The 25964-nt window shown below is 37.3% G+C and overlaps 2 protein-coding genes across 2 annotated transcripts in view; one reads left to right on the top strand and one right to left on the bottom strand.

Annotated features, from left to right (window-relative positions):
* The window catches only part of LOC133516218 (uncharacterized), a 145494-nt gene extending 126326 nt beyond the window's left edge, over nt 1-19168 (bottom strand). The window contains exon 1 of the mRNA XM_061849030.1: nt 18071-19168. The gene's annotated coding sequence lies outside the window, so the exon portion shown is untranslated. The remainder of the gene's footprint in view (nt 1-18070) is intronic.
* LOC133516649 (uncharacterized protein K02A2.6-like) lies at nt 8465-20257 on the top strand. Its single transcript, XM_061849667.1, has 4 exons — nt 8465-12105; nt 12187-12438; nt 18142-18282; nt 20131-20257. Exons 1-4 carry the CDS (start codon nt 8465-8467, stop codon nt 20255-20257), a joined length of 4161 nt encoding a protein of 1386 aa, XP_061705651.1.
* Nucleotides 20258-25964: the final 5707 nt, after the last annotated feature.

Genomic DNA, 25964 nt, shown 5'->3' with positions numbered 1-25964 from the left:
TATAATCAAACGTTACCATATCCGTGATGTCTAAACAAATGAATACCTGCGAGGTTTATTCACAAGCAATACGATAAATTAATACAAGTTCCAACTAAACAATGCTCATCGAATGAACTTCCTACAAGCTTTATCCAGTCTATTCACAAAGTTTTCACAATTACTTATTTCTGAACTTGACTGCAAGTTAGACACAATGGGAGCAGAATAACAACCGGTCATTAGGAGTCTCTAGGGCCGTCAGATAGAATAAAACGAAGATAAGTAGGTATTTATTACTACTGACACAAAAACATGGGTTTTGTTATACTGATCAAGAATACGTTCCCAAACAATAAGGACAATCATAACTTTAATAATTAGTTCGAGCCATGCCCAGTTATTTTAAGACAAAGGCAATCAAATAATAAATAGTTACACTAGCCATGCACGGTCGCCTTCCTTAGAAGCCCTTTATATTTTTTACGATTGTAACCAAGCACCCATACATTATCTTCACCTATCAGCGAGTATCTTCTACGTTTATAACAAATTAAACTTTACTATTTAGTGCGAAAAAGTAGATAAATCGCAACGACTGAACGGTGATGAATTAAAACACGACCGAAGGGACACACAATATTTTGGACTTTCTTAGCGATTATTTCCAAAAGTATACACTGAATCAAAAACGCTCTAATGTTGTTTTTAAAGACATATCGAATGATGTGTGTTATTTTCAGAAGGCAGAGTGCTGAGTATCGCTCCAGAGGCCGTGAGTTCAAGTCTCACCCAAGACAGTAATTTTTCCACTTCTCAATTTATCCTAAGCTTAAAAAAAAAATAACCTACGATTAGATTCAGAGGCTTTAATCCTAAAAAGTTTATTATAGATACTATTTTAACGGTTACGGTTTACTAAATCCCATGCGTTCGCGTAAAGTTAATACAAATACGTTGATTTCATTACTTTTTGCAGCAGTTCATAGGTATAAATGTTAGGCAGGTAAGTCGTCCATCTTAGGTACAAAGTGTAGGTAAGTATTTATCTCAACAATGTGCAACAATTTGATTGTGTAAGTAATGAAAAAGGTGCGGGTACAGCTTGCTGGATATAAACCCGCCCTTGGTCAGCTAATTAGAGAGGTATCGGTATTATTTAGCGAATCATACATTTGACATAAAAAAAGAGAACATTTAGTAGGTAACAAAAGTGTTTACGGGGTAGTTAACACTGGAACCGAAAAATAATGGTATCCTATAACCATAATTATGAAAATAACCAAGGTTATAGGATACCACTATGTTTAAATAACAACATGTATATTTATTAAGATACTGCGTAACCTAGCGTAAATTTTATTCCATAGGTACTTATCTTGTTTGCACGTTGTAAGTGCGGCCGTTTTCTACCACCGCACGATTTGTCGTTCAACCAATCATCATGCACTGTGCGGTTTAAAAGGTATGCCGCGATGGCTTCGGCTGTGAGCTTTAGTAAGATTATTCGAAAAAGGAGTGTGTAGGTTTTTAAACGGACGGTGACGCGCATGTAACACCCGGGTACGTAGCCAAAGTGCCAATCGTTAGCGCTTCGTAGCGAACGAAACGCAACTGTCACTGACGCACTAATTTGGAACAGTGATAGAGAGAGATGACTACGCTACGGAGCGTTATCGTTTGGCACATTGGCTATGGCTAAGCCCCCTGACGCCGCTTGTAGATGAACGGTGTTTTCAACGGACAATGTCATTGTTCAGCGACGTTTCTTGGGTATAGCTGTCGTCAGCCACTGCGAACCACGTTCGACGTGTTGCCTCTCTGTCGCACTTGTAAATTCATGCGTAAGTGTGACAGGGAGGAACTACGTCGTACGTGGTTTTCGGTAGGCCCTCTGGACGTAGTCGCGTAACACGGTCCGTTGTCCGGCGAAAACACCGGATTTTACATCGCATCGGATAACAATCGCTATCGCTTCGACAACGAAACGCTTTATGTCTCTCTATCACTCTTTCATATTAGTGCGACAGTGACAGTTGCGTTTTGATCGCTACGGGGCGTAAGCGATTTTCCCATTGGCTACGCGGCCTCAAGCTGCAGGCCTCCACAGGCTACGGTGAATACTTACTATGAGGCGGCCCGTTTACCACTGAAGTACTTGAAATATGTGATATAAAACAGCTAACGAGGTTACTGGAAAATTAAATTTGATTTAAATTTAAATAAACCCGATTGATTTTTGATTAACTACCGGCCGTTTATAAATTAAAATCCTACATTCTAAAGGTTATTCATATGAAATTGATATTATTTTGTTTCGGTTCATTCCTTCTGAGGTTATATTTTTACAAATAGTTTTTATATGCAAAATTAATTCCTATTTCTGAGATTTTATTTTCACTATTCTTGTATGTTATACATATTTGTAGAAAAACATTGAACTCAAAACACCCGAACATATCAATTTACGCACAAGCTGCCTGTTAAAATTTCAGTGAAAATGCTAAAAATACCTTTAACATTTACCGTAAAAAATACGATATTTTTATTCTTCTCACGTTTACCGTTAACGTGACACAGGGTATAATTTGGGGTTGTAAATGAACGTAAACATTTGAAGACCGTTTTAGAGATCCTTTTAACGTATGTGGCTTAAACATGGCGTAGACATGATACGAAGAAAATAAACACCTGACAGATTTTTATGATTGACCGAGCGTTAGCGAATGTCTCCTTTTCAGCACTTTCAGCTTGGTCAGAAATGCTTTCGTATGACTGGATGTTCTCCTCTACAGATCGCAATTCGTAACCGATTCTCGTGAAATTTTGTGAGCAGGTTCAATGATGAGTTTTTTTTTGTCGATTTAGTTTTTGGAAAATTTTCAACATGGCGGAGTCATACATTTATTCAGTTTTAAGCTATGCTCGCGAGGTCTACATCTCACAAAGCCACTATTTGGAAGCCGTACAAGCTCAATTTCAAAGAAAAACCGCAAATCGATGTAGAGTTTACTATTTACAGTTTGCTTTCTTGGGGTTAGATATCAAGATATTACTTACGTATCATTTTTGGTATATTGTACAAAATAAATCAGTTAGGTATATCGTATCTGAAGGTGCTCAAAATTTAATATTTTGTGTGAAAAACTAAACAAACTATACAAACTGATAAAAAGGCGCCGTAAATGGGTTAAAGAGGTATTTTATGAAATATACCGTATTTGCAGTACAGTCCCACAAGTCTCTTAAAATTAGTACTGAATCTGAAAAATAGTTTCTGAAAAAAAACCCCATTAAAAAAATAATGACTCAGCACTCCCCTGCTAAGGGATTTTTTTTTAGGAACTGCGGGTCAAAAATTTTGTTTTGACCTCTAGTATGCGTGTGCCAAATGGCTAAACTGTACATCGATTTGCGGTTTTTTATGCGTGTGGTGTGTTTTATGTGGTGATTTGTGGTTTTACACTACTAGTTTTATGCTTTAATGAGAAACTTTTTTTACATTTGGAATACATATTTTGACGACCTGTCTGGCCTAGTGGGTAGTGACCCTGCCAATGAAATGAAGCCGATGGTCCCGGGTTCAAATCCTGGTAAGGGTAGTATTTATTTGTGTGATGAGCATGGATATTTGGTCCTGAGTCATGGGTGTTTTCTATGTATTTAAGTATTTATATATTATAAATAAATAAATAAATAATAAATAAATATTATAGGACATTATTACACAAATTGACTAAGTCCCACGTAAGCTCAATAAGGCTTGTGTTGAAGGTACTTAGACAACGATATATATAATATATAAATATTTATAAATACTTAAATACATAGAAAACACCCATGACTCAGGAACAAATATCCATGCTCATCACACGAATAAATGCCCTTACCAGGATTTGAACCCGGGACCATCGGCTTCATAGGCAGGGTCACTACCCACTAGGCCAGACCGGTCGTCGAATTATATATGTATATCGTTATCTAAGTACCCTCAATACAAGCCTTATTGAGCTTACTGTCAATTTGTGTAATAATGTCCAATAATATTTATTTATTTATTATTTATATTTACATACATAGCGTAATTTTACTAATTCAGGTTTGAATGGATGACGACGTAAAATACGAATTAAGTTAGAAATCTCAACATGATCCAAACATCTACGGAACCTGCAACCGGCATAACAATTAACGAACATTATAAAGGGTATGTTTTAATTAATCCGCCGTTGGTTGAAAACAAACGTTACACAGGAAGCAAATTTTCAAATATTTTAATTACAGCTCGTGATATGGCCATAGGTTGTTTTAAAAGCGTTAATACCACCAGGAAATTGTCAAAATTTGTAGTAGCATCAAAATTGAACCGTATGACGCCAAATATGGCGGTCATATGACAAGTTGCGAAATCACGATGTGAAATTGTGCCCTTGTAGACACGTGTACGCGTCATTTGAGCTCGTCCAATTTTATAGATAATGGCGGTTTGGTCACGTCGTTGGCTTGGTGACGTCCTGAACGATTAACGATGCTTGCGCAGGCTATTTTAAAACATGGGGTATTGGTGTTTCCATGGTGTAAACAGTAAGGTAAAATATAAATTGGTAATACAAATAGGGGTTCCGGCTTCCTGAGAAAATAATGATATCGGTATAATAATATAAGTACGTATTACCGAAATTTAAACTTATCTTTACTCCTGGAACAATTGACTTATATGCGTTTACGAATAAAAAATATTCAGATATATAAATCTATTCTATTAATTTATTACCTTTAAAAACCTTTTAGATATCTACTTACTCACTTACTCACTTTTTTGTAAATAATGTCAATCGATCTTGATTTTCCTAAGGATCAATTAATGGAAGGTAGAGGCTAGGAACATATACCAAAAATTGTCCGACAAAAAACCATAAATAGTTGGAGCTACAATACCTAGAATATTTGAGAAAAAAATCTAATCATGACAGCGCACTTCACTCCGTCAATAACGCCTAGGTTCTTAGCTACTCTAGCGCTACTCTGGAGAGATTTGGAACTATTATTTATAGCTGACAGTTGGACACTTTTGCAATAGTCCTGCCTAAGGAAATTTTGTTCCTTGCCTCTACCTTCCATAGATCAAATGTCTATATAGGACTCATGGCATTTAAGCAACACAAAGGTCAGCAATGTGATTTAAAGTTTGACGCTCGCACTCGACGATTGAAACGCCTCTAACAAAATGATATTGTAATGTGACGTCACATTACATTAGTCTGCCCTAAATATATGGAAGATTTAAAAAAATGCTATTTTGACCCTGGAATAATATTGCTTTTATGGATATAGTTGTCATACAATTTATTTTTTAATAAAATTAAGGAATCGTATGGTACCATTAACATTTTTATGTTTGAAAGTTAAAAAAAAATATTTTTAGGAGACTTTGGAGCCTTGTATTTTTTATAATCTGAATATTTTTTTAATTCCACTTTTTTATAATGGATGGCTCATTTTCTAACCATTTAGCAATATTTTATACCTACCTTTTTACTTAGGTGTGCCAATAAAGAGTATTCTATCTATTTATTTATCCACCAGCGCCGTTCGTCATCTATCCTGACACTTTCGATATCAGAATAAAGATGAAGATGGTGACCGGGACTTACTAGACTTAGTAATATTCGTACTATAAATACAAGTACCGCTAGATGAATAATTTATCAATATGCGGCCTTTTATTATTGTTTTGTACAACAAAGGGCGCAAAATATCTGAAATACTCGTAGCCTTGTTAAATATGCCTAATGAGCGTCGCATATATTTTTTCACGCATTGTCCTTTACTTTATAAAGCAGGAAGCTCTGTTGTGCATCCGTACATTAACTTGGATAAATGTTTAGGTTTCTGTAGTCTAGTTTGATAGCCAATAATAGGAATATTGCTGAAATTTTCATACGTTAAATGCTTAAAACATGTTGAGTCGAGGGAAATGCAATAAATAATATATTTATAAAACTACTTCGGTGTACGCAGTCGGGTAAATCATCCGAAAGTGACAACCTTAATGGCTCCTCTACATGATGGCCCAGCGCCGGGCCAGCAAGATGGCCCTGCGATGGTTGAAATACCACTACACGATGGCGACATTCAGTTGCGATCTATTCGTTTTCCAAGATGGACGTGAAAGCATTAGCCGCTGCAGAAATTTATTTATACGCCACGTACCAACATTTCCTTAATCTGCACAATAATAATGTAATTAAATAGAAATGTCGTAGAAGATGGTGGATGGATGTTATCTATCCATCGCAATAAATAAATAACTACCTTTGATGTGCGGACGAAAAACCGATACCGCGGCCATCCCATCGCCATCCCGCCGCGCCATAAGCCATCTGACACCACTACTCTCTCTACACGCTGGCCCAGTTTAGTGGTCCACTATGATGGTCCATCGTGTAGAGGAGCCATAAGCAGTTTTTCGTAATGGGCAATATGTACTATAATAATCTACGCATCATGTTTTATGACAGAAAGCCGGAAATATTCATCAAATGTTTATACATACTCGCATCCGTTTTTTAACAAGGTTTTGTCCGCAAAAATACACACTACGTACATTTGACAACCCGATGAAAATTTCCGACTTACCTACGAAACACATGTGATGTGTGTTATCGTGTCCTCACAAACATAACCTAATTTCTATTAAAAATAGTGTGTTACTATAATTGTTACAGAAGTACATTTGCCTACATAAATGTATTTTTGGGCAAAGATACCCCTTGAGGCAAAGTTCGCTATGTTGCCGGTACATGAAGAGCAGCTAAAACATTTGCAAGATATTTTAAAGGCACCTAGGTGTTCGTCGCGTAACTTTCATATCACTTATATACGTACATACATATTTACTATCACAGAAGTGACATATCATGCTCAATTTTGTGGGTCACAGCTTTGCCCAAGAATTTGTCCCATCCATCATCGACTTCGGTGACCGATCGCTTGACTAACTCGTTTTCGGTAAGTTTACGTAATATCACACCCTTTTATTTTGGTGCCCATTCTGTCATGATAAAAATAGGGCTGTTACATGTAAAAAAAAATAAGATTATCACTGCTGTTGCTAAAGGTACCTAAGCTCCCGAATTTAATCGAGACTTAAATTAACTTTTGGAGATTAAATGGCTCCAATTATTTCATTACCTGTTTTTAAAGTTTCTGTTTTATTCGTGTCGTATGAAGACTGCATGACTTTTTTGCGCGTGGTACCTGCTTAGCAATTTTTTTTTAACTTAATGTACCTAAGATTTTATGTCTTCAAAAGTCTCCGTTAAAAACTAAAAGCCTTAATTCATCTAGGAAGATAAACGTTAAAAATGACCTAGATTTCTTACATCAACACTCAAAATTCAGGATTCTAAAAAACCGGCCACATGCATGTCGGCCACGAATAATCGAAAGTTCCATCCATACCTTCATAAGACATGAAAAAGCCCTACAAGCAAATGGGGCGCAGCGTTTATATTTTTTTTTTTTAATTTTATCGCTCCTATTTTTGCTTTTTATCAAATAAAAAAATGTTGAGAAATTCTCTTGAGAAAAATAAAAACTAAATATCACTTCATACAAAAAGCTCCACTCCGTCACATTTTTTGGGGACAAAAAAGGGACAATGAAAAGAGTTTTGACCCCTTTACCAATAAAAATCGGACAAGTGCCAGTCGGAATCCTAAAAACGACCAAAAAATAATCATGATAACTCGAATTAAATTAATTTAAAACCACGACTGCGGTAAGGTACCGGTAGCAATTTTAATAAATAGTACCTTGTCACTACAGTGCGTGAAGCGGTTTCAATCCGAAGGTCGCGGATACAAATTCCAGCTCCAATGAGTTTTCTGAACATTTGTACGATAATCATTTGATATTTACCAGTCCCTTTTCGATGAAGGAAAGCATCGTGAGGGACCCGGAATTATTCTAATAAGGCAGTTCCCCTCTGGCTTGAAAGGTTAGATAGCAGTATCTTTCGTAAAAAGTATTGCTTATTAGTTACCATGCGGACCCCATACTGGGGCAAGAGCCGTGGCAAAAAGCCGGAACAACGCTAGGAATAAAATTTGATGATACCGTAAGTCACTATATAAACATATTAAAATTGATAGCAAACCGCACATAACTAAGATAGATCAAATTTAGTTAAGGAATGGTGTAATTTACAAACAGTATTGGTTCATACCGTTGCTTTCTTGTAAGTGAGCGGGCTCTTCTGTCATAAGTATGATAAAATTGTTTAATGAGATCCCAACTGTTATGTATGGTAGATTTGTAGGTAGCTCGGAAAGCTACAAGTACCGACATATTCGCCTAATAAATGTAATGTCAGTCCAAATCGGTGTTTCATTGCTTAAACATAACACTGGCGACGGGATCGGTATTTTGGTGTTTAAAACCCATTTAGTAACGATTTTTAGTGTGTAATAGCTTGTGTACAATGCCTCTCGGAAGTGTGGAGTGTTTTCGTGTCGGGTCAGACTGGGATGCTTATGTGCGTCGGGTTAAACAATTCATCACGTTAAACGCGATCGACGACAATTTACACGTGGCGTCACTAGTAACTTTAGTCGGTGCGGAGTGTTATGAGCTTATGTGTGATTTGTGTGCACCCTCTAAACCCGAGGACCAAACATTCGACGACTTAGTCAAGCTAGTAAGGGAGCATTTGGAACCCGAGAGATCGGAAATAGCGGAACGACACATCTTCCGTCAAAGAAAGCAGCTACTCGGTGAAAGTATACGCGAATACCTACAGAATTTAAAACATCTGGCCAAAACGTGTAACTTCGGGACGGGTCTCGAGGTCAACCTTCGCGATCAATTCGTGTCGGGGCTGCTGAGCGAAGAGATGAGGTCGAGGCTATTTGCCGTGCGGGCCATCGACTACAAGCGCGCCGTAGAACTTGCCCTGGCTCTAGAGGCGGCAGAGAAGCACGCGGCGGTGGGCGCTCCGGCGGGCGCGTCAGCGTCGGCGTCGGCGTCGGCGCCGCCGAACGACGGTCTGCATCGCGTGGGAGCGGCGCGGCGGCGGGGCGCGGGCCCGGCGGCGGCGGCGACGGCCGCGCCGCGGGCGCCGTGTGCGCGCTGCGGCAAGACCGGTCACGCGGAGGGCAGATGTCGGTACAAACAATTTTCATGCGACGCGTGCGGTGAAAAAGGCCATTTGAAAGTGATGTGCAGAAAGGAGGTATCTAAAAAGTCAACAAAAGGTCAGTACTTTTTAAACGATTCTGATTCGGATGATAGTAATTGCCATTTTTATAAAATTGACAGTGATGTGGACATTGGGGACGGCCCCTTTTACGTTACGCTTACTGTGCAGAAAATACGGTGCAAATTTGAAGTCGACACGGGTAGCAGAATTTCGGCTATATCTAAAGACTATTATGATAGATGTTTTTCCCATTTGCCCTTACAAAATAAAATGTTACGTTTTAGGTCATACATCGGAGATCCTATCAAGACAGTAGGATATTTGGATGTTGAAGTAGGATACGGTAACAATGTAGATAGACTGAAGTTATATGTAATCGAAAACGGCGGTCCTCCTTTGATGGGCCGTACTTGGATTAGACGATTAAAGTTAAGGGTTACCGATTGTATCAATTTTCAAGGTGAGGACTCTATGGCAGAATCTCTTAAGCAAGAGTTTCCAGAAGTTTTCGCTGGGGGGTTAGGCACGTTCAAGTCGCGACTGCAGCTCCGTCTCAAGGACGACACGCCAGTTTTTGTTAAGGCGCGGGCGTTACCGTTGGCGCTTCGCGAGCGCGTGGAACGGGAGCTCGATCGCTTACAGCGGGAGGGGGTTATTTATAAAGTCGACAGATCAGAATATGGGACCCCTATAGTGCCTGTAGTAAAAGCAAATGGCACCATACGTATCTGTGGCGACTATAAAATAACAATAAATCCGCGGTTAAAAGATTTTCATTACCCGCTGCCGCGGATCGAGGACCTGTTTGCTCTTTTGGGCGGAGGCGAACAGTATACCAAACTGGACCTGTCTAACGCCTTTCAGCAATGTGTTCTGGAGAAGGAGTCACAGCCGATGACGGCCATAACCACTCACGTCGGTACATTTGTATACAAACGCGTCCCGTTTGGAATAAAGTGTATTCCCGAAAACTTTCAAAAGATCATGGAGGAGACGTTGAGTGGTTTGCCGTCGACGGCCGTGTTCGCCGACGATATTTGTGTAACGGGGAAAGACAAGGCAACGCATATGTCTAACTTAAGAGCCGTTTTACAGAGATTAAAAGAGAACGGCTTACGAATTAATTTTGCTAAGTGTCAATTTTTTAAAGACAGTGTAAACTACCTGGGCTATAGAATTGATAAGTATGGTTTGCATACGGATGAACGAAAAATTGCTGCTATTGTTAATGCCCCGGCCCCCTCAAATTTAACACAACTTAAAAGTTTTATGGGGCTTGTTAATTTTTATGCAAAATTCTGTGCTAATATGAGCGATATTTTAAAACCAATGTACAGTCTTTTAAAGAAAAATGTAAAATGGAATTGGGACGAATCATGTGATGATGCCTTTAAAAAAATAAAAAAAGTGTTAAGCAGTGCTCCAGTGTTAGCACACTATAATCCATCACTGCCGCTAATTCTTTCGGTGGACAGCAGCCCTTACGGCCTGGGCGCGGCCTTGACTCAACGGGGCGCGGACGGCGTGGAGCGACCTCTGTGCTGCGCTTCGCGCACGCTGAACGCCGCCGAGTGCAACTACTCGCAAATCGACAAGGAGGCGCTGGCGATCGTGTTTGGTGTCACTAAACATCACCAGTATGTGTACGGGCGGAAATTCACGTTGCGGACGGACCACAGGGCACTCAGCTACATATTTGGTAAAAACAAAGGGCTACCGGTGACTGCGGCAAGCCGTTTGCAGCGTTACGCGGTAAAGTTAGCCGCGTATGATTTTAATATTGAATTTATCCGATCAGAGCGGAACTGTTATGCGGACGCTCTTTCTCGTCTTCCTTTAGTTAGTCAGAATAGGCCGAGTATAAAAGACGAGGGATGTAGCTATTTAAATTTTGTAGAAGGGGATTTTCCACTTAGTTTTAAGGAGGTTAAAAGTGAGTTGGCGAAAGACCCCGTTCTGAGCAAAATTTACGGGTACGTTATGTTCGGATGGCCAAATAATAGCAGTGAGTCAGAAAAGCCTTATTTTAATCGAAAAGAATCTCTTAATATAGACCAGGGTTGTTTAATATGGGGATATCGAGTGGTTATTCCAAAATCTTTACGAGTTGCGGTTTTGAACGAATTACACGGTGGCCACCCCGGTATTGTAAAGATGAAACAGATCGCGCGGAATTACGTTTGGTGGGACACACTGGACGCGGACATCGAGCGGGTGGCGGAGCAGTGCGCCGCGTGCCGCGCGCAGCGCCCTGCGCCGGCACCCGTGCCGCTGCACTCGTGGCCGTGGCCAGAGGAACCCTGGGCGAGATTAAACTTAGATTTTCTGGGGCCTTTTAATAATGTTTATTATTTAGTTATAATCGACGCTCACTCTAAATGGATAGAGGTCGAAAAAATTAAAACGGGATCTGCTTCTATGGTAATTGATTGTTTACGAACACTATTTGCACGCTTTGGCCTGCCGAAACAATTGGTCACCGACAACGGGCCACCGTTTTCATCGGCCGAATTCGGCTCTTATCTTAGACGAAACGGAATTCGACACACCTTAGTAGCTCCTTATCATCCGGCCAGCAATGGCGCGGCCGAAAATGCGGTACGTACCATTAAGCGAGTGTTAAAAAAAGCCGTTATCGAGAACGAGAAGGATGTCGCGGCTCTCAGTAGGTTTCTGTTCATGTACAGAAATACGGAACACAGTACTACTAAGAAAGAACCGGCTGTGGCGCTTCTAGGGCGGCGGCTACGCGGTCGCCTCGACCTGCTTCGGCCCGACACTGCGGACGTGGTGCGCACCGCGCAGCGGGCCAGCGAGCGGCGCAGCGAGCGCCACGCGCTGCGCCAGGCAGAGCAGGGGGCCGAGGTTCTGGTGCGAGACTACGCGCGCGGAGCGCACAAGTGGGCCGAGGGCCTGGTGCTCGCGTGAGAAGGACCCGTATCTTATGTAGTGCGAACGAGTGACGGCCGCACACATAAACGACACGTAGATCAACTACATTTCAGAAAGTCGAGATTTACGCTCAGTGACATTGACGCTAAAGCACCTAATATATCACCCGTCTCCGATCAGCCAGCGGACAAGGTCCAAGTAGACATTCCGGATGCCACGGGGTTGCCCGCTGACGATACGGATCAAAACGACGGGGAAGGCGGATGCGAGGATGAGTATGGCACGCCCCCGGGGACTCCGACAAAACGTGACGAACGTTCGCGCCGGAAAGCTGCTGTCCGTTGTTTAGAAAGATTTAAACAAATGTAGGTTATTAGTCGAAATTATTCGTCCCTTTGCCATTACGCCTTATAATATGTGTATACTAATAAAAACCATATTGTTTGTAGATTTTAAAGTTAGTACATTTTTATATTTGTCTGATTTAATTGTTAATAGTTAGTCACAAACATGCTTATTAGACCTGTGACGTAATAAATATGCCCTTTATTTCATAATGTAGACTATTTCCATAATGCTATAAATACTCATGTGACACTTAACTAACAATTACAACAACAATAACAGCTATCTTATAAGTAATATAAGTCATGTCTCATCTATGATGAACCATTATTGTAATATTTTAAGAAACGTTTTGGTTAATTTAGAGGAGGACAATGTTATGTATGGTAGATTTGTAGGTAGCTCGGAAAGCTACAAGTACCGACATATTCGCCTAATAAATGTAATGTCAGTCCAAATCGGTGTTTCATTGCTTAAACATAACACCAACCTACAACACTTTACAAACGAAATAATTGTCATATACAAAACGAAAAAAATTACCAAGGCCTCCAGTGCTAAGGGGGGAGAGGGGTATAGTTTAAAATATTTTTAATTTTCAAATGACACGTTGTAATTTTAACACACATACGTTGTAATCTGTCAACAGATCTGTAGGCCATGCTAAAGAAACGACGCACGTTTCGAAATCATAAGCCTCCTTTGGCGGGTTTCCTTTGAAAGAAAACGGGTGCTATTTGCACATTAATATAAGCCTACGAACAGGTACATAAATAATATTTACTTACTCACTTCCCTATATATTTATTATTTACGGAGTTTTAGCACTTTTAGCGACATACTTAAAAATCTTTATGATCCCCAATAGCATTGCGAATGCCTGAAATACTAACCTATATCAGTCCCTTCTATTTACCAAAGGACTACCTTATTAAAAAAAAATCGAATGTATTATTTGTAGCAACAGAAATGAAAGCTGACAATTCCTCCCAAAGTACTGACATTCGAAAGAAAACTAAAACTGCATTACTGTCGATGCGGCGTTGTCGCGGGCGGGCGTTGTCACTGTTGATTTGTACGAGGTGCTTTGTGTGTTGTTCGATATATATATGTACTACATATACCTCAATGTGTTCGATATATTTTTGGACTGTGTGTGTAATGTCATGCCATTTTTTATTAAATTGTATATATGTACATTTATTATTCATCAACCCTTTGTTATAAAACTTTTTTATACTGCTGGATTTGTAAAATATATGCAACTCAAAAAAAAATATCTGTGTGTCTTTGATGCAACTATAAAAATAAGATATTATATAAACGATTTTATGGAGCAGGTAATTTCGAGAACACCTGGGATAATTTCGACTGAGTGTAGAAGTGATTTTTATGCAACAACTGTTCAAGATTCACTTTTTTGTTGTTCCAATTTACTCCTTAAAAAGATCTAATTGATTCATGATAAAGGAAATGTTTTTAGATATATAAATTTACCCTTTTTAGTTTCTTCTGAGGTCAAAGTTTTTGTATAATTACAACTTGATCGTTTCAAATGGTTATATCCTTACATAATTTCAACCTTCAAAAAATGTTAAATAAAAAAAGATTTCATATACCTATGTAATGTAATTGTTAAATATTTGCATGAGATATCTTCTGAATGATTGCATAATTTGTCCCTTGAATCCGTATCCGGTCGCAACCGATAGGATAAATTTAGAATCAAAGACGGGACCAGTACTTACAAATAGATAGGAATATTATATTTCACTGTCAAAGTAAATTGTACATAACACGACTTAAATAAGAGAAAAATGAATGTTCCTAGGATCACAACCCTTGACAATGGACTATGAAAAGTTAATTTGAAATTCCGGTGAAAACAATAATTATTTATATACAGATGGTTTACTTATTAAGCCTGTGTTGTTTATGTTACAATATCCTCACCAAATCCTGTTATTACGTTCCTGTCACAACCCATTATCTGAAAATTCCTACGAAATGGAATTTGGAGCATATTTTTATTACCCCGCGGACAGCCGTGCCTGATAATAAAATTTTAGGAGCATGATAAAAGAACAGAGAGCGAAAGCTTTTTCTGTGTATTGCAAGTAAAGAGCTTATTTAATGTACCTAAAGTAAAATTATGAGGAAGTATTGTAGGCGGTGTGGTATTTTAACAGAAATAAATATTTAAGTAGTATTTGTTAATGATCCTGTACTGTACACTTAAATAAAATAAAAATTATGTTGGGGACAATCTTACACAGGTCAACCTAGCCCCAAACCAAGCAAAGCTTGTACTCTGGGTACTAGGCGGCGGGATACATACTTATACAAGGTGCCCATGAGCATTGCGAGAGATTTTAACGGTGCATTCCTGATGGCAACGAAAGCACAAAATGTTATATGACTTTTAGTGAAATTCGACAAAAAAAAAAATTTTTGTTTTTTTTTTTCCCTTTTTTTGAACACTCCTGTACATAAAACGTAATTTTTATTGATAAACACATAACCTAAAATTAACTACAATGATTTATTTATTTATTTGGGGTAGCCTCTCGAATAATTTTTTTCTAAAAACATTTAACTATCTCTAAAACTAGGCCTAATCCAGAAAATTTTATATGACATTTTAGTTTCTTAATATTACCAGGAATGCTTAGTTAAAATGTCTCGCAATGCTCACGGGCACCTTGTATACATAAGTACATACTTATATATAGAAAACACCCATGAATTAGGAACAAAAACTTAATCACACAAATAAATGCTCTTACCGGGACCATCGGTTTCATAGGCAGGATCACTACCCACTAGGCCAGACCGGTCGTCGAAATAAAACGAGTGTACCGCGACAGTATCTCGCAAGCGGGAAAGCTATCGGAGGCTACGTCAAACTTAAATTTTGATATCAACATTATGTCATTTTGCTATAATTTGCGCGTGAATTTGTTCGTACGTGTACTGGCGCGAGCGAGAAAGAAAGCGAGACAGACGAATGATAACAAAATGACAACACAATTTTGACATTAAAATTTTAATTCGAATTGGCCTCAGAGTCATTTTCTAACTGTATTAAGGGACGGGTCATTCTCGCGTGCGAGATACTGTCTCTACGGACTCGTGCTAAGCCTGCAGTAGGCTTTGATAATTAATTTCCCAGAATGACCAGAATGACTGTAAAGATATTAAACTTAGGGCTTGTTTCACAATATCCAAGTTAAGTCCCGAATAAGCTACTTGCTACTTATCTGACGAATAAAGTCATCGTTGGCGTTTCACAATATTTAAATAAGCTTAACTGGTAGATAAAATGCTAAATTTTGAAATAGGCCCTTAACAAAGTGACATTTAAGGGAAGAGAAACGTATTATTTAGACTATTTATTACCCGTATTATTTATAATAACTAGGATTTTTCGTATCAGCCTAAAACAAATGTTCACAAAGTTACGTCACTCTCAGGAGTAGTCAACAGGAGCTCTCCGTATGAACCAGCACCGAAATTATTGTTTAAATATTCCAAAGTGTTCAAGTCTGTTAAGTATCTCACGAACTTAGTCGCCGTCATATAGACATACTTAATCGAAGTTACGCTCTCACTTCAAAAAGACATTCTAAAGACATGAAAATGTACAAGGGCTGCTAGAAATTGTACTAGCCTTGCTAAGAAACAAGGAAATTAGAGCGAGTAGAACGGCCCGATTTGAAGATTTTTCGATTCCACTGTGACCCCAATAAGATCTATCTACAATATTTCTAACGTCAAAGTGACATTGGTTGCCCAAATCGAGCTGCTTCTGTCAATTATTCGACATATAAACGATATCTAAATGAGAACTTATCTAAAGCAGAACTTATCGTTTTCGTATCTCATTCTTCGAATCGGGCCGGAAGTTAATCGAATTTAAACTGTCGTGTGACAATTTTTAGCAACCAAGACTACTACCCGTTCGCGTCAAGTTGGTCGTTATCTCCCGACCCACTTCCCCGCAACACTCCCTCTGACGCCTGATCCATTCGGCTTACCACTACTTATTATTAGATACTTAGGTAAATCTAATACAATCACAAAAAATATTAAATAAATTAAACATTAAAAAATAAAGCATGAAATTTTGTCGTCAGTACTAGTAATTGTATCTGTGACGTTATCATGTAACGGTCGCCGACGGCCAACTTGAAGTGAACGGCTAGCACTCGTAGTACCAGACAGATATAATATATATTATGATACGTATATGTATTCATGTATTTTAAAACGTATGGGAGCGGCTTTTTGGTGGCGGGTTTATGTGACTCTTAATATTAATTTTTCATCATCAAAATACATTTTATTGCAGTGGAATATAAGTAGATTTATTATGAATATGGAAACTGGAAAGTTTAAATATATCGAACACTGTTAAAGCTTTTATTCACGGGCCACACCTTTGTTGACATGAATTTCGTGAGAATCAGAATCAGACTTATTGAAGATGTTGACAGAATTTCTCACCAGTCTGCTCTGTCTGCGACAAAGAGCATAATGTCACGCTGCACGTTGGATACATCAGTCCTAATACCTAATAGAAGTAAGTACACGCGATTAAATCCCGATTTCGTTAAAATTATGAGTGTAAAATCGAGTTCATTTAAATCAATACAAAACTTAGCTGTACCTATACACTACTAGTTACGTACAAGCAGGCCAAAGGTCCACTGAAACTCAGAAGTCTTGTGTTTTCGTTTTTCATAAGTTAGACTTAATTTAGCTGTAATATAGAAGGTATTTCTGGTGAGGCCACAAATTTTATATTTATTACCCTATAAACTGAAATTATGAATTGAAATAAATTTCCTCGCGAAATTCCTTTAACTTAAATTGAAGTTTTACGACACAATGGCGTCTTACATTATTATTTAGGAGAAGTAAAAAACGACTCGTGACAGGCAAGCAAAATCGTCTCAATCTACATTACCGGCCTACTAAAGAGCAGGAGAAATATGTTCCAACACGTCCAAATTTTATTTCATTTCAGTATCCTACTTTAATATTATTAACTTGTGTAACGTGCTCCTAGAAAGACCTTCCTAATTACAGTTTCCTAATTATAGGCAGGCTCTGAGCATTTGCTGCAATACAGTCTCTTGCGTCGCCCTGCGCCTCTATTAAAAACTGAAATCTGTGTATCATTCGTTAGTACGCCACGAAGCCTACATTTACTAAAACTTTATACTACATTTGGTTGGTTTAAATATCAATTATATTCTGAAGTGTAAAATAAAGTAAGGTAAGTAAGTGGTAAATAAAGTAACCTTTTTTTATTAAGTTCTATTTATGCGCATTTTAGATAATTATGTCACTACTTGTATCTCTAGTTTCCATTTCAAGCTCCTCAATAAATATCTACATATCCTTTTTATTACATAAAGAAAAAGACTTCGAAAATTGAAAATCATTATTGACAAAAATAAAATTATGAAGTTAACGAGACAGTATAAAAAACAAGAATAGATTGTCTTTTATTTAGAGTTTATTATAAACCGGCAACTTTCAAAAACTTTACCGAATAAATCAACCGTTCGCGCCGTTTTAACTCTTCACGTGTACTTTTTATAGCTTATTAATATCAAAAAAACGTGGTTAAAAAATTCCACTTACCTACCCGGTGTTTCACACGAATGCACTCATCACTTTATCACTCACTGAGCACGATTCACTTCATCCTCCAGGCACAGCGCGACGCGGGCACTTTGCACGCGCGGAATACAACCTCTGCTCCCCACTACAGCGCAGCAGCCTCCGCGCCTGCGCGCAACCTTCTGGTATTTACGAACTTTGGATTCTGGTTACTTTACTATGATTAATAATTGGTACGTTAGGGTCCTGCTGTCGCTAAAAAAACTTTGGTACTTTATTTTAACGGGGATCATACTACAGTTTTCTAAAATTATTTCTGAGATTATTAAAAAACTTTGCCTAACCCCTAAACACTCATTTTAGGTAACTTATCAATCTGTCTAGAATGTTTAAAATTGGTGTAATTCTTTTATCTATTTTATTTATTTTCTAAACCTTTTTTTGAACACCTTACAGTACAATAGGCAGACTTAATGCCATAAGACTATTATGTAATGTATTGACAGCCTTCTAACCTAGTCGATAGTGACTCTACTGCCTACTAAGCAGAGGATGGAGGTCCCGGGTTCAAATCTGTATATAAATTTCCTATATTCCCTAAAGCTGAGCTATGGTGGCCGAGTGGATATGACGTCCGACTTTCAATCCGGAGGTCGCGGGTTCACATCCTGGCTCGTACCAATGGGTTTTTCGGAACTTATGTACGAAATATCATTTGATATTTACCACTAGCTTTTCGGTGAAGGAAAACATCGAGAGGAAACCTGCTTACATCTGCGAAGAAATTCAAAGGTGTATGTGAAGTCCCCAATCCGCATTTGGCTAGCGTAGGCGTGGGTACTATAGCCCAGGCTCTCTCGTGCATGAGAGGAAGCCTGTGCCCAGCAGTGGGACGTATATAGGCTGAATTATTATTATTATTCCCTAAAGCTCTCTTCAGACTATACAACTTACAACACACACATATGCATGCAACAAATCAAGGCCCCTGCGGCCAAAACGTATCGCATCATTATTTATTAATTTGCCTGTTGACTGATTAATGAATTTCCATGACAACAGACCCTAATATTAGGACGCTCTACTGAACGTTATTAGTTCGGAAAGTGTGCCCCTGAAGGCTGGAACTGTAATAGGTACGTGTATTGAAGACAAGAGTATATATTGAATAATGGAATCCGAACCAGAATCATGCTTTATTACTTATAGGTGGTATTTTTTTTTAATATATAACGATAGGCAGGCGTTTGACCACGATCTCACCTGAATATAAATAATAACATGCTATATGCATCAATAAAACTTATAAATATTACAATCAAACTTGTAAAACAATACAAAACTGATTCAATAAAAACAAACAATTAATAATGAGATGTCATGAGATGTGCAATTTATATAAAATAAAAATCTATTACTTAAAAATGATTTTACAGTGAGAAAAGGTTTACATAAAGAAATGCATTTTAATATCTATATCTATTATTTATGTTTTTTAGGAAAACAGTGATTGAATAACAATAATATAAAGTGGAGTTCAAAAGAAATGGCAAATAATGTAAACAATCCGTTTACCCTAATTTCTTCGTAATCTCACATTTTTTGTGGACAACCATAAGTTTATCAACAGCTTATATTCTTAAATATATTATTTACTTATTGTTCACTGCTTCTGTTGTTTCTCCAATAAAGAAAATAAATAAAAATAAAATATTGTTAAAAATTGATAATCATCATTGCCAGACCATTTCTGCCGGTGGTAACTTTCACCAGACGCTTTAAAGCTGCCAAGACAATATTGTAACTTTACTCATATTCTCGTCCCCTTAGGGGTCGAATTTTGCAAAATCGTTTCTTATATCTCGTATACATTATAAGCGTAGCCTGATGTACAAAATTCAACTTTCTAGCTTTTGTATTTTCGGCTATCTCATAATTACCATTGTACTCATACTCATAGCGAAACTATGTGGATCTGAGGATGGTTGGGCCCCTTCTTGGTCTGGCTGCTTAAGAAATATTTTGTAATTTTAATCATCAATTTTGGTGGCTCCTTCTTAAATCGATCCTTGGGTCCTAAGGACCAATCCTGCTAAAGAAAATCATGCAACACCGTACACTAGCTGCACATTCAACTACCCACCGCTCGCTGTCGGCACCCTCACATGGTTTCAGAGGAATTTCTTCCCGCACATGCTCCGGCTGTAGAATGGTATACCCAGGTAATTGTCAAGGGATAAGAGTTAAAAAAATTATACCTACAGGTTTCTAAATCTTGTGTGTACTAAGTAGTTAATCATGTTAACTTAATAATTGGTCATAATGATTAATTTGGGTTAATTTTTAATTTAGTAGTTGTTACGCTAAATAATACTTGACTAAGTAGCGTAAACTAAAACTTGTCAATGCAACAACGTTTTTCTTATTTCTAATTCTAGTACTTTATCATCAGTATCACTTAATTTATATGAATTGCTTTTCCTCGTTTCTTCCCATAGCTATTAATTGGTTTCCTTTGACGGAACCCTGGTAACAACTTAACTGCTTGATTTCGTCCTTTTAAAGCTCAAATCTCGTTAAGCATCCGTCATATTATGGGTCACATTTACGGGCGTACAGTCGCGAAGGAAAACGTGTTAATATATTTATTACGTTCTTTTATATGTGTTATACTTGTTACAGCGTTTCGAGATGTAGGTAGTATTAAGAGTCGTGTTCATTAAGTTCTCTGCTTTAAGACTCGACTCGGTTTTTTAGACTCTAGTAATTAAGTCGAAATTTGAGTTCTTATCGAGACATGAGTCTTTTGTAAATACTCCTTTAAGTACACTCTTAAATTATATATAAAATTTTGTTAAAAGGTATTGTCTTCACATGAAATTCAAGGGTAAGGTTCACACATTATTCAATAACGCCTATTTTATTACTGTTCATTTAGATAAAACCTAAATTTTTTGACGAAGTTTTTATCCGTAGACTTGAGTCTTTTTAAGTTGCGCTTAAAGGACTTGACTGGTGGCTTAAAAGACTCGGAAGTTTTTTAAGCACTGAGTCGTGTAAAAACAAATGAAGTTCTTTAAATTTAGACTCAAAAGACTCCATTTCCTACCAACATTAGATGTACAAATAGGATCTTACATTCAAAATGTCGGGCCGCGGGTTGTACTGGGGCGCGCCGTCCTAAAATATTCAAAAATTATCGGTTTGACAGTTGACGGTAGGTGTCCGACATAGCTCATATTATTGATTGAGTATAAGAGGTATTATTTTAGGATCTAAATGTCCCTTCATTAACCAGCAATAGATTAGAATAGAATAAAATAATTTTTATTCGTAAACACAAACAAGACACATTACATTACATAATATAGTAAAAACAAAGAAAATATAAAGTGCCACGAAATGGCCTCATCTCAGCATGTTGCTGGTGGCTTCCAGCGCTGATCTTCCGATGAGACCATCAAGGGAGAAAATAGACAAGTTCAAACATTAATTGGAGACGGATTTTTGCCTATATTTCTATATATTTTTTTTAATAACAGCGAACAAGACAATAGGTTATCGAATTTAAACTGTCGTGAGACATACTAACATTAAACTAATTTTACGGTTTATTTAAACCCACGTGTTTTTAGTCACTTGAGCGGCAGGCACATTTCGAAGAGCCTAGGTCTCGTTTCCCATTCACTGACCGTGCAAGCAGCAGCGTTCACGACGACCGTGCTTCGCGCACTCTTAGTGCTTAAGATAACCATAGGTTATGTTTTTAAAAAAAATTAAGAACTTAATTATTTATGTTAAAATTTGTGTTTAGATCAAAATAAAATAAACTTGTCTACCCGACGCTTTTATACGCAACAACGCATGAAAATGACAAGGCGTTTTATGTCATCGTAAAATATAACTTCAAAGGCGAATTTCAGCCTTAATTGCGACCTAGTTTTTAGGGTTCCGCTGCTCAGGACCCCGTGCGACGCATAGTTTGCAAACTGCGAATAGTTCAAGTTTGATGACTGGCTTCTTGCGGCCTTAACTGTTGTAGTACCAACCTTTATTGTGTTTTGTACCATAAACTGTAATAGTATTTATTGTGTTTGCCACTAAATCAGCATAATATTTGCATTGTTTTTTTTTTGTGTTTGATGTTTAATTATTCTGCTTTCACGTAAATGTAATGGTGGAAAAAATGTTGTCCTGAAATTGTAACGGCGAGACCGGAGCCGAAGCCAACACGTAGACACCCTTTGACGATTTAATGAAATATCTGCAATAGCTATTTACCACCGACGTTTACCAGATTTCTATTTATGATCTGTGTGTAGTGTAAATTTATTCGATGGCGTAACTTGACGTAGGTACGCGTTTGCGTCAAGTCTCATTTTATATTTGAGTTTCCAAAACGTTCCGCTTGGCGCGCTGTTTCTAAATCACATACAAAATGAGACTTAACGCAAACGCGTACGTCATGTCACGAAATCGAATAAATTTACACTAGGGACTCTGCAGTAGTCATTTCTAAAATTTAAATATTTTAAGCCAGTAATAATAAAACCCCTAAATAAACAAAACTCCCGTTGAGAGATCCTGCCTTTAAAATTTAAAGACCTGGGTTTCAGTCCCGGTAAATTAGAAAGTATATATGTAAATATATCGTCGCAGTAAATAATGTACCTAAATGTTTTTTTTTTAACATATTCTTGTTAATTTTTTTCTGTGTTGACTGGTCTGTAGCTCACGAATCTATGTACGTTTTTAAATGTGAACGTTTTTAAATGTTCTGTTTTTCTTCGACATGTAACTTACAGAATTTTTGTTTTCCCTATTTTCAGATTTTTTTAGAAACAGCATTTCTTTGGGGTTTAAAGTCTACGACGTAGGTACTGTACGTGTACGGCATGTCTACACACGACATACGACAGTAAAGATACCCTTATGATTTTTGTGATTGCTTGTTTTTTTTTTACGTTTGTTTGCCTTGTCGGGCACCCGTTTATCACGATTTGATAGTGACTGCGTATGCGTCAACTCATTCATAGATAGAAGGGTTTTTAGGCGCGTGTTTTTTATTCCTATGGATAGTTGTTATATTTTTTTACAATTGCATATAAAATTAAATACCTAAATAAAAAACACTTACGAAGCTAGACAAAGGGAATGCGAAAATTAGCGAACGGTAGTACGACTTCTCTAATGCTTCTCAAACCCTTCTCAAACTAATTACTTCTACAAAATACTAATTGTTAAACAAAATACTCAAAATGTAAAAAAAATACTTAGAAACTTTATCAATAATTTTAAGTTAGTATTTAGGGAAAACAAAGAAAGCATTTTTAATACTTGTTGTCATATAGTTAATATCATAGCTATGGTTGATATTCATAAAATGTTATGAAAATATTTTCCACAATGTCAATATCTATAGAGGAAAATGGGGACTACGTTTGTATGGAGAAGCGATGTCGATATACAATTTGTTCATTACTCATGATCTGTAAATGGATTGCTGTTGTTCTAAAAAGTGTGCAGAAAATAATACGTTTTTGCTCCAGAGCACTGTACTTTCTAAGTACGATTTTATTTCTTTTTTTACGGTTAGCAATTAAAATATTGGTTTTAAGTTGATTCGTTGTAAATTTTCTATTCTGATAATTAACTGCCCATTCCATAAAGAACGATATTTTTACCTTAATTGTTAATTGTAAGAACCCTCAAGAAATACAACTGAAGTTTATACTTAGCTGTGTTTTTTTAAATGCACTGGTATTTTACTTCCTTCGTATTCGAAATGAAAAGTACCTAGTGACACTCGGGAAAAAGGCACCATTTTTGAAAGGTGCCTTTCATCCCTTGGTTAACAATCTACTTACTATAAAGGTGCATTTACCTTAATTTGCTATGTAATTATACGTTATAACCACAATTATATATTAGCACCACATTTCAAAGGCGCTTCTTATCAGCCATTTTAATTGTCCAGGTCTCAGAGGCATACAGAAAAATGGCGAATACGAGCGTGCTCACTGCTCACGAGGTGCGCCTTGGTTTTGCGCGTGATTATCCGAATGTTCCGATCTCGCCAAATTTTCTGTAGCTGTGTCATTGCCGTTTTCGCCATGCCAATGCGTCTTGGGATCTCTAACTTCGGCGAAACTATATGGGTGATCCTAGATGAATACAGAATCCTAAAACGCTGACCAGAAATCATGAAAAACCATGAAAATATGTCAATTTCTATTAAAAATTACATATGCAGTGATCTATTTTAATTGATTTTAAGTAAGTGTATCTACCACTAATTTATTTGTTTTCAGTGTACGGTACATGATAACATAGCTACAAGCCAGCTATTAAATAAAAATTGAGCCATCTTCGCTCAACTTAAAACTTGAAATTAACTTAGCCCTACCAACATAAAAGGGACTGAAATGTTGCGAGCTCTTTGCAGCACAATGCTGGAGTTTGGAGGCAAAATTAAAAAGTTTCAAGTCCTGTATAGAGCCAAGTTCATTCTGTTTATTGTGGCAGTTAGGGCTATGTTCGCTTGTTAAGGAGTCGTGAGGCGACCACGGAAATAATTTATAACAGTTTCCGGGCGTTTACTTTATTGTGAGAGAAAATAAAGTGAAATTATGATGATTACGCTAAATGGAATGAAAATGGTATGTTTATTTCCTTTTTATTTAAAATAAGACGTAATATTATTATTTTTTTGTAGTATTATTTAACTCACGTAACTAATAATTTAATACTGTACTTAAAACAATTTATTTTTCATTTACTCGTATTAGTTACAAACATATTAAAATAAATTCATCCCTCCGTCTATAAATAAGTTAACCCTTTACCAAGCTAAGGGATATATATTTCCCACATGCGGCTCTTCAAACATGTGTTCTATTTTCGATGAGTAAGACTGACATTCGATTGTCATTTTTGAACTGTCAGCCTGGTAAAGGGCTAACGTGATTTTCATGAATTGATTATACCTATATAATCATATTGTTGTTATCACAAAGCGATTAGTTTTATCAGTCCTACCTAGTTATTTTTGTTTCTCGGGATGACACTAGTGTAAAAGAGAAGTTCGTTCTTAAGTATGAACTAAGTCCTATTTGCTCGGGGTATATACTCGTATATTATCTAAGGTCACATAAATAACAGCTTATACTATAATACATGTGTGAGGGTAAGGCCTTGCACTACACTACAGGCAATAATAGAAGAGAAACCTGAAACTATAGGCACGACGAATTCATTAAATAACATAGAAGGAATAGTTGAAGCAAAGAGGAAGTCAAGGAAACCAAAGAGTAAACGTAGGAGCATGGATCAAGTACCTATGGGAAAACGTCAACTTCGCGCCGTATTGGGGTTGTAAATTGCTCCTACAAAATGTACGATGATGATGAGTAGCTGGTAATTTGGTACAGAACCTGATGTAATTGTGATGCGTCACTTTAATAAAATTTGAACATTGCGGAAACGGACGCCAATAGCGTAACCCGATAGCAAACCTCAAATTAAAAGGTAAACTATTTCTATCCTGTCGTGTCGTTGCTTCCAATCAGACTGTTTGTGAACTTGATCTCGATTTAATATAGATATGATCCGTCAGTGTCAAAAGTGACGTTTCTGGTTTAAGAAATGTCATTTTGACACTGACATATTATATCCAGATCAAATTCGTAACTTCTTATTAGATTACAGTTAGAATAAGTCCTATTGTAAGCCCAATAACGAGCGATAAAAGTAAGTACCTACCTACTAATCTATTACTATACTTACTACTTAAAAAAAAGGAATTTCTAAGTCAAATTATAATTTAAGTTACTTAAAAAAATTATACAATATTAACCTGATCCTCTAACACAAAAATGTCATTTTAAAATAAGACTCAGCAAAATAATACACAGGG

Source organism: Cydia pomonella, chromosome 3, assembly GCF_033807575.1.
Source record: "Cydia pomonella isolate Wapato2018A chromosome 3, ilCydPomo1, whole genome shotgun sequence".
NCBI lineage: Eukaryota > Metazoa > Arthropoda > Insecta > Lepidoptera > Tortricidae > Cydia > Cydia pomonella.
This window is presented reverse-complemented; position numbering and strand designations above follow the sequence as displayed.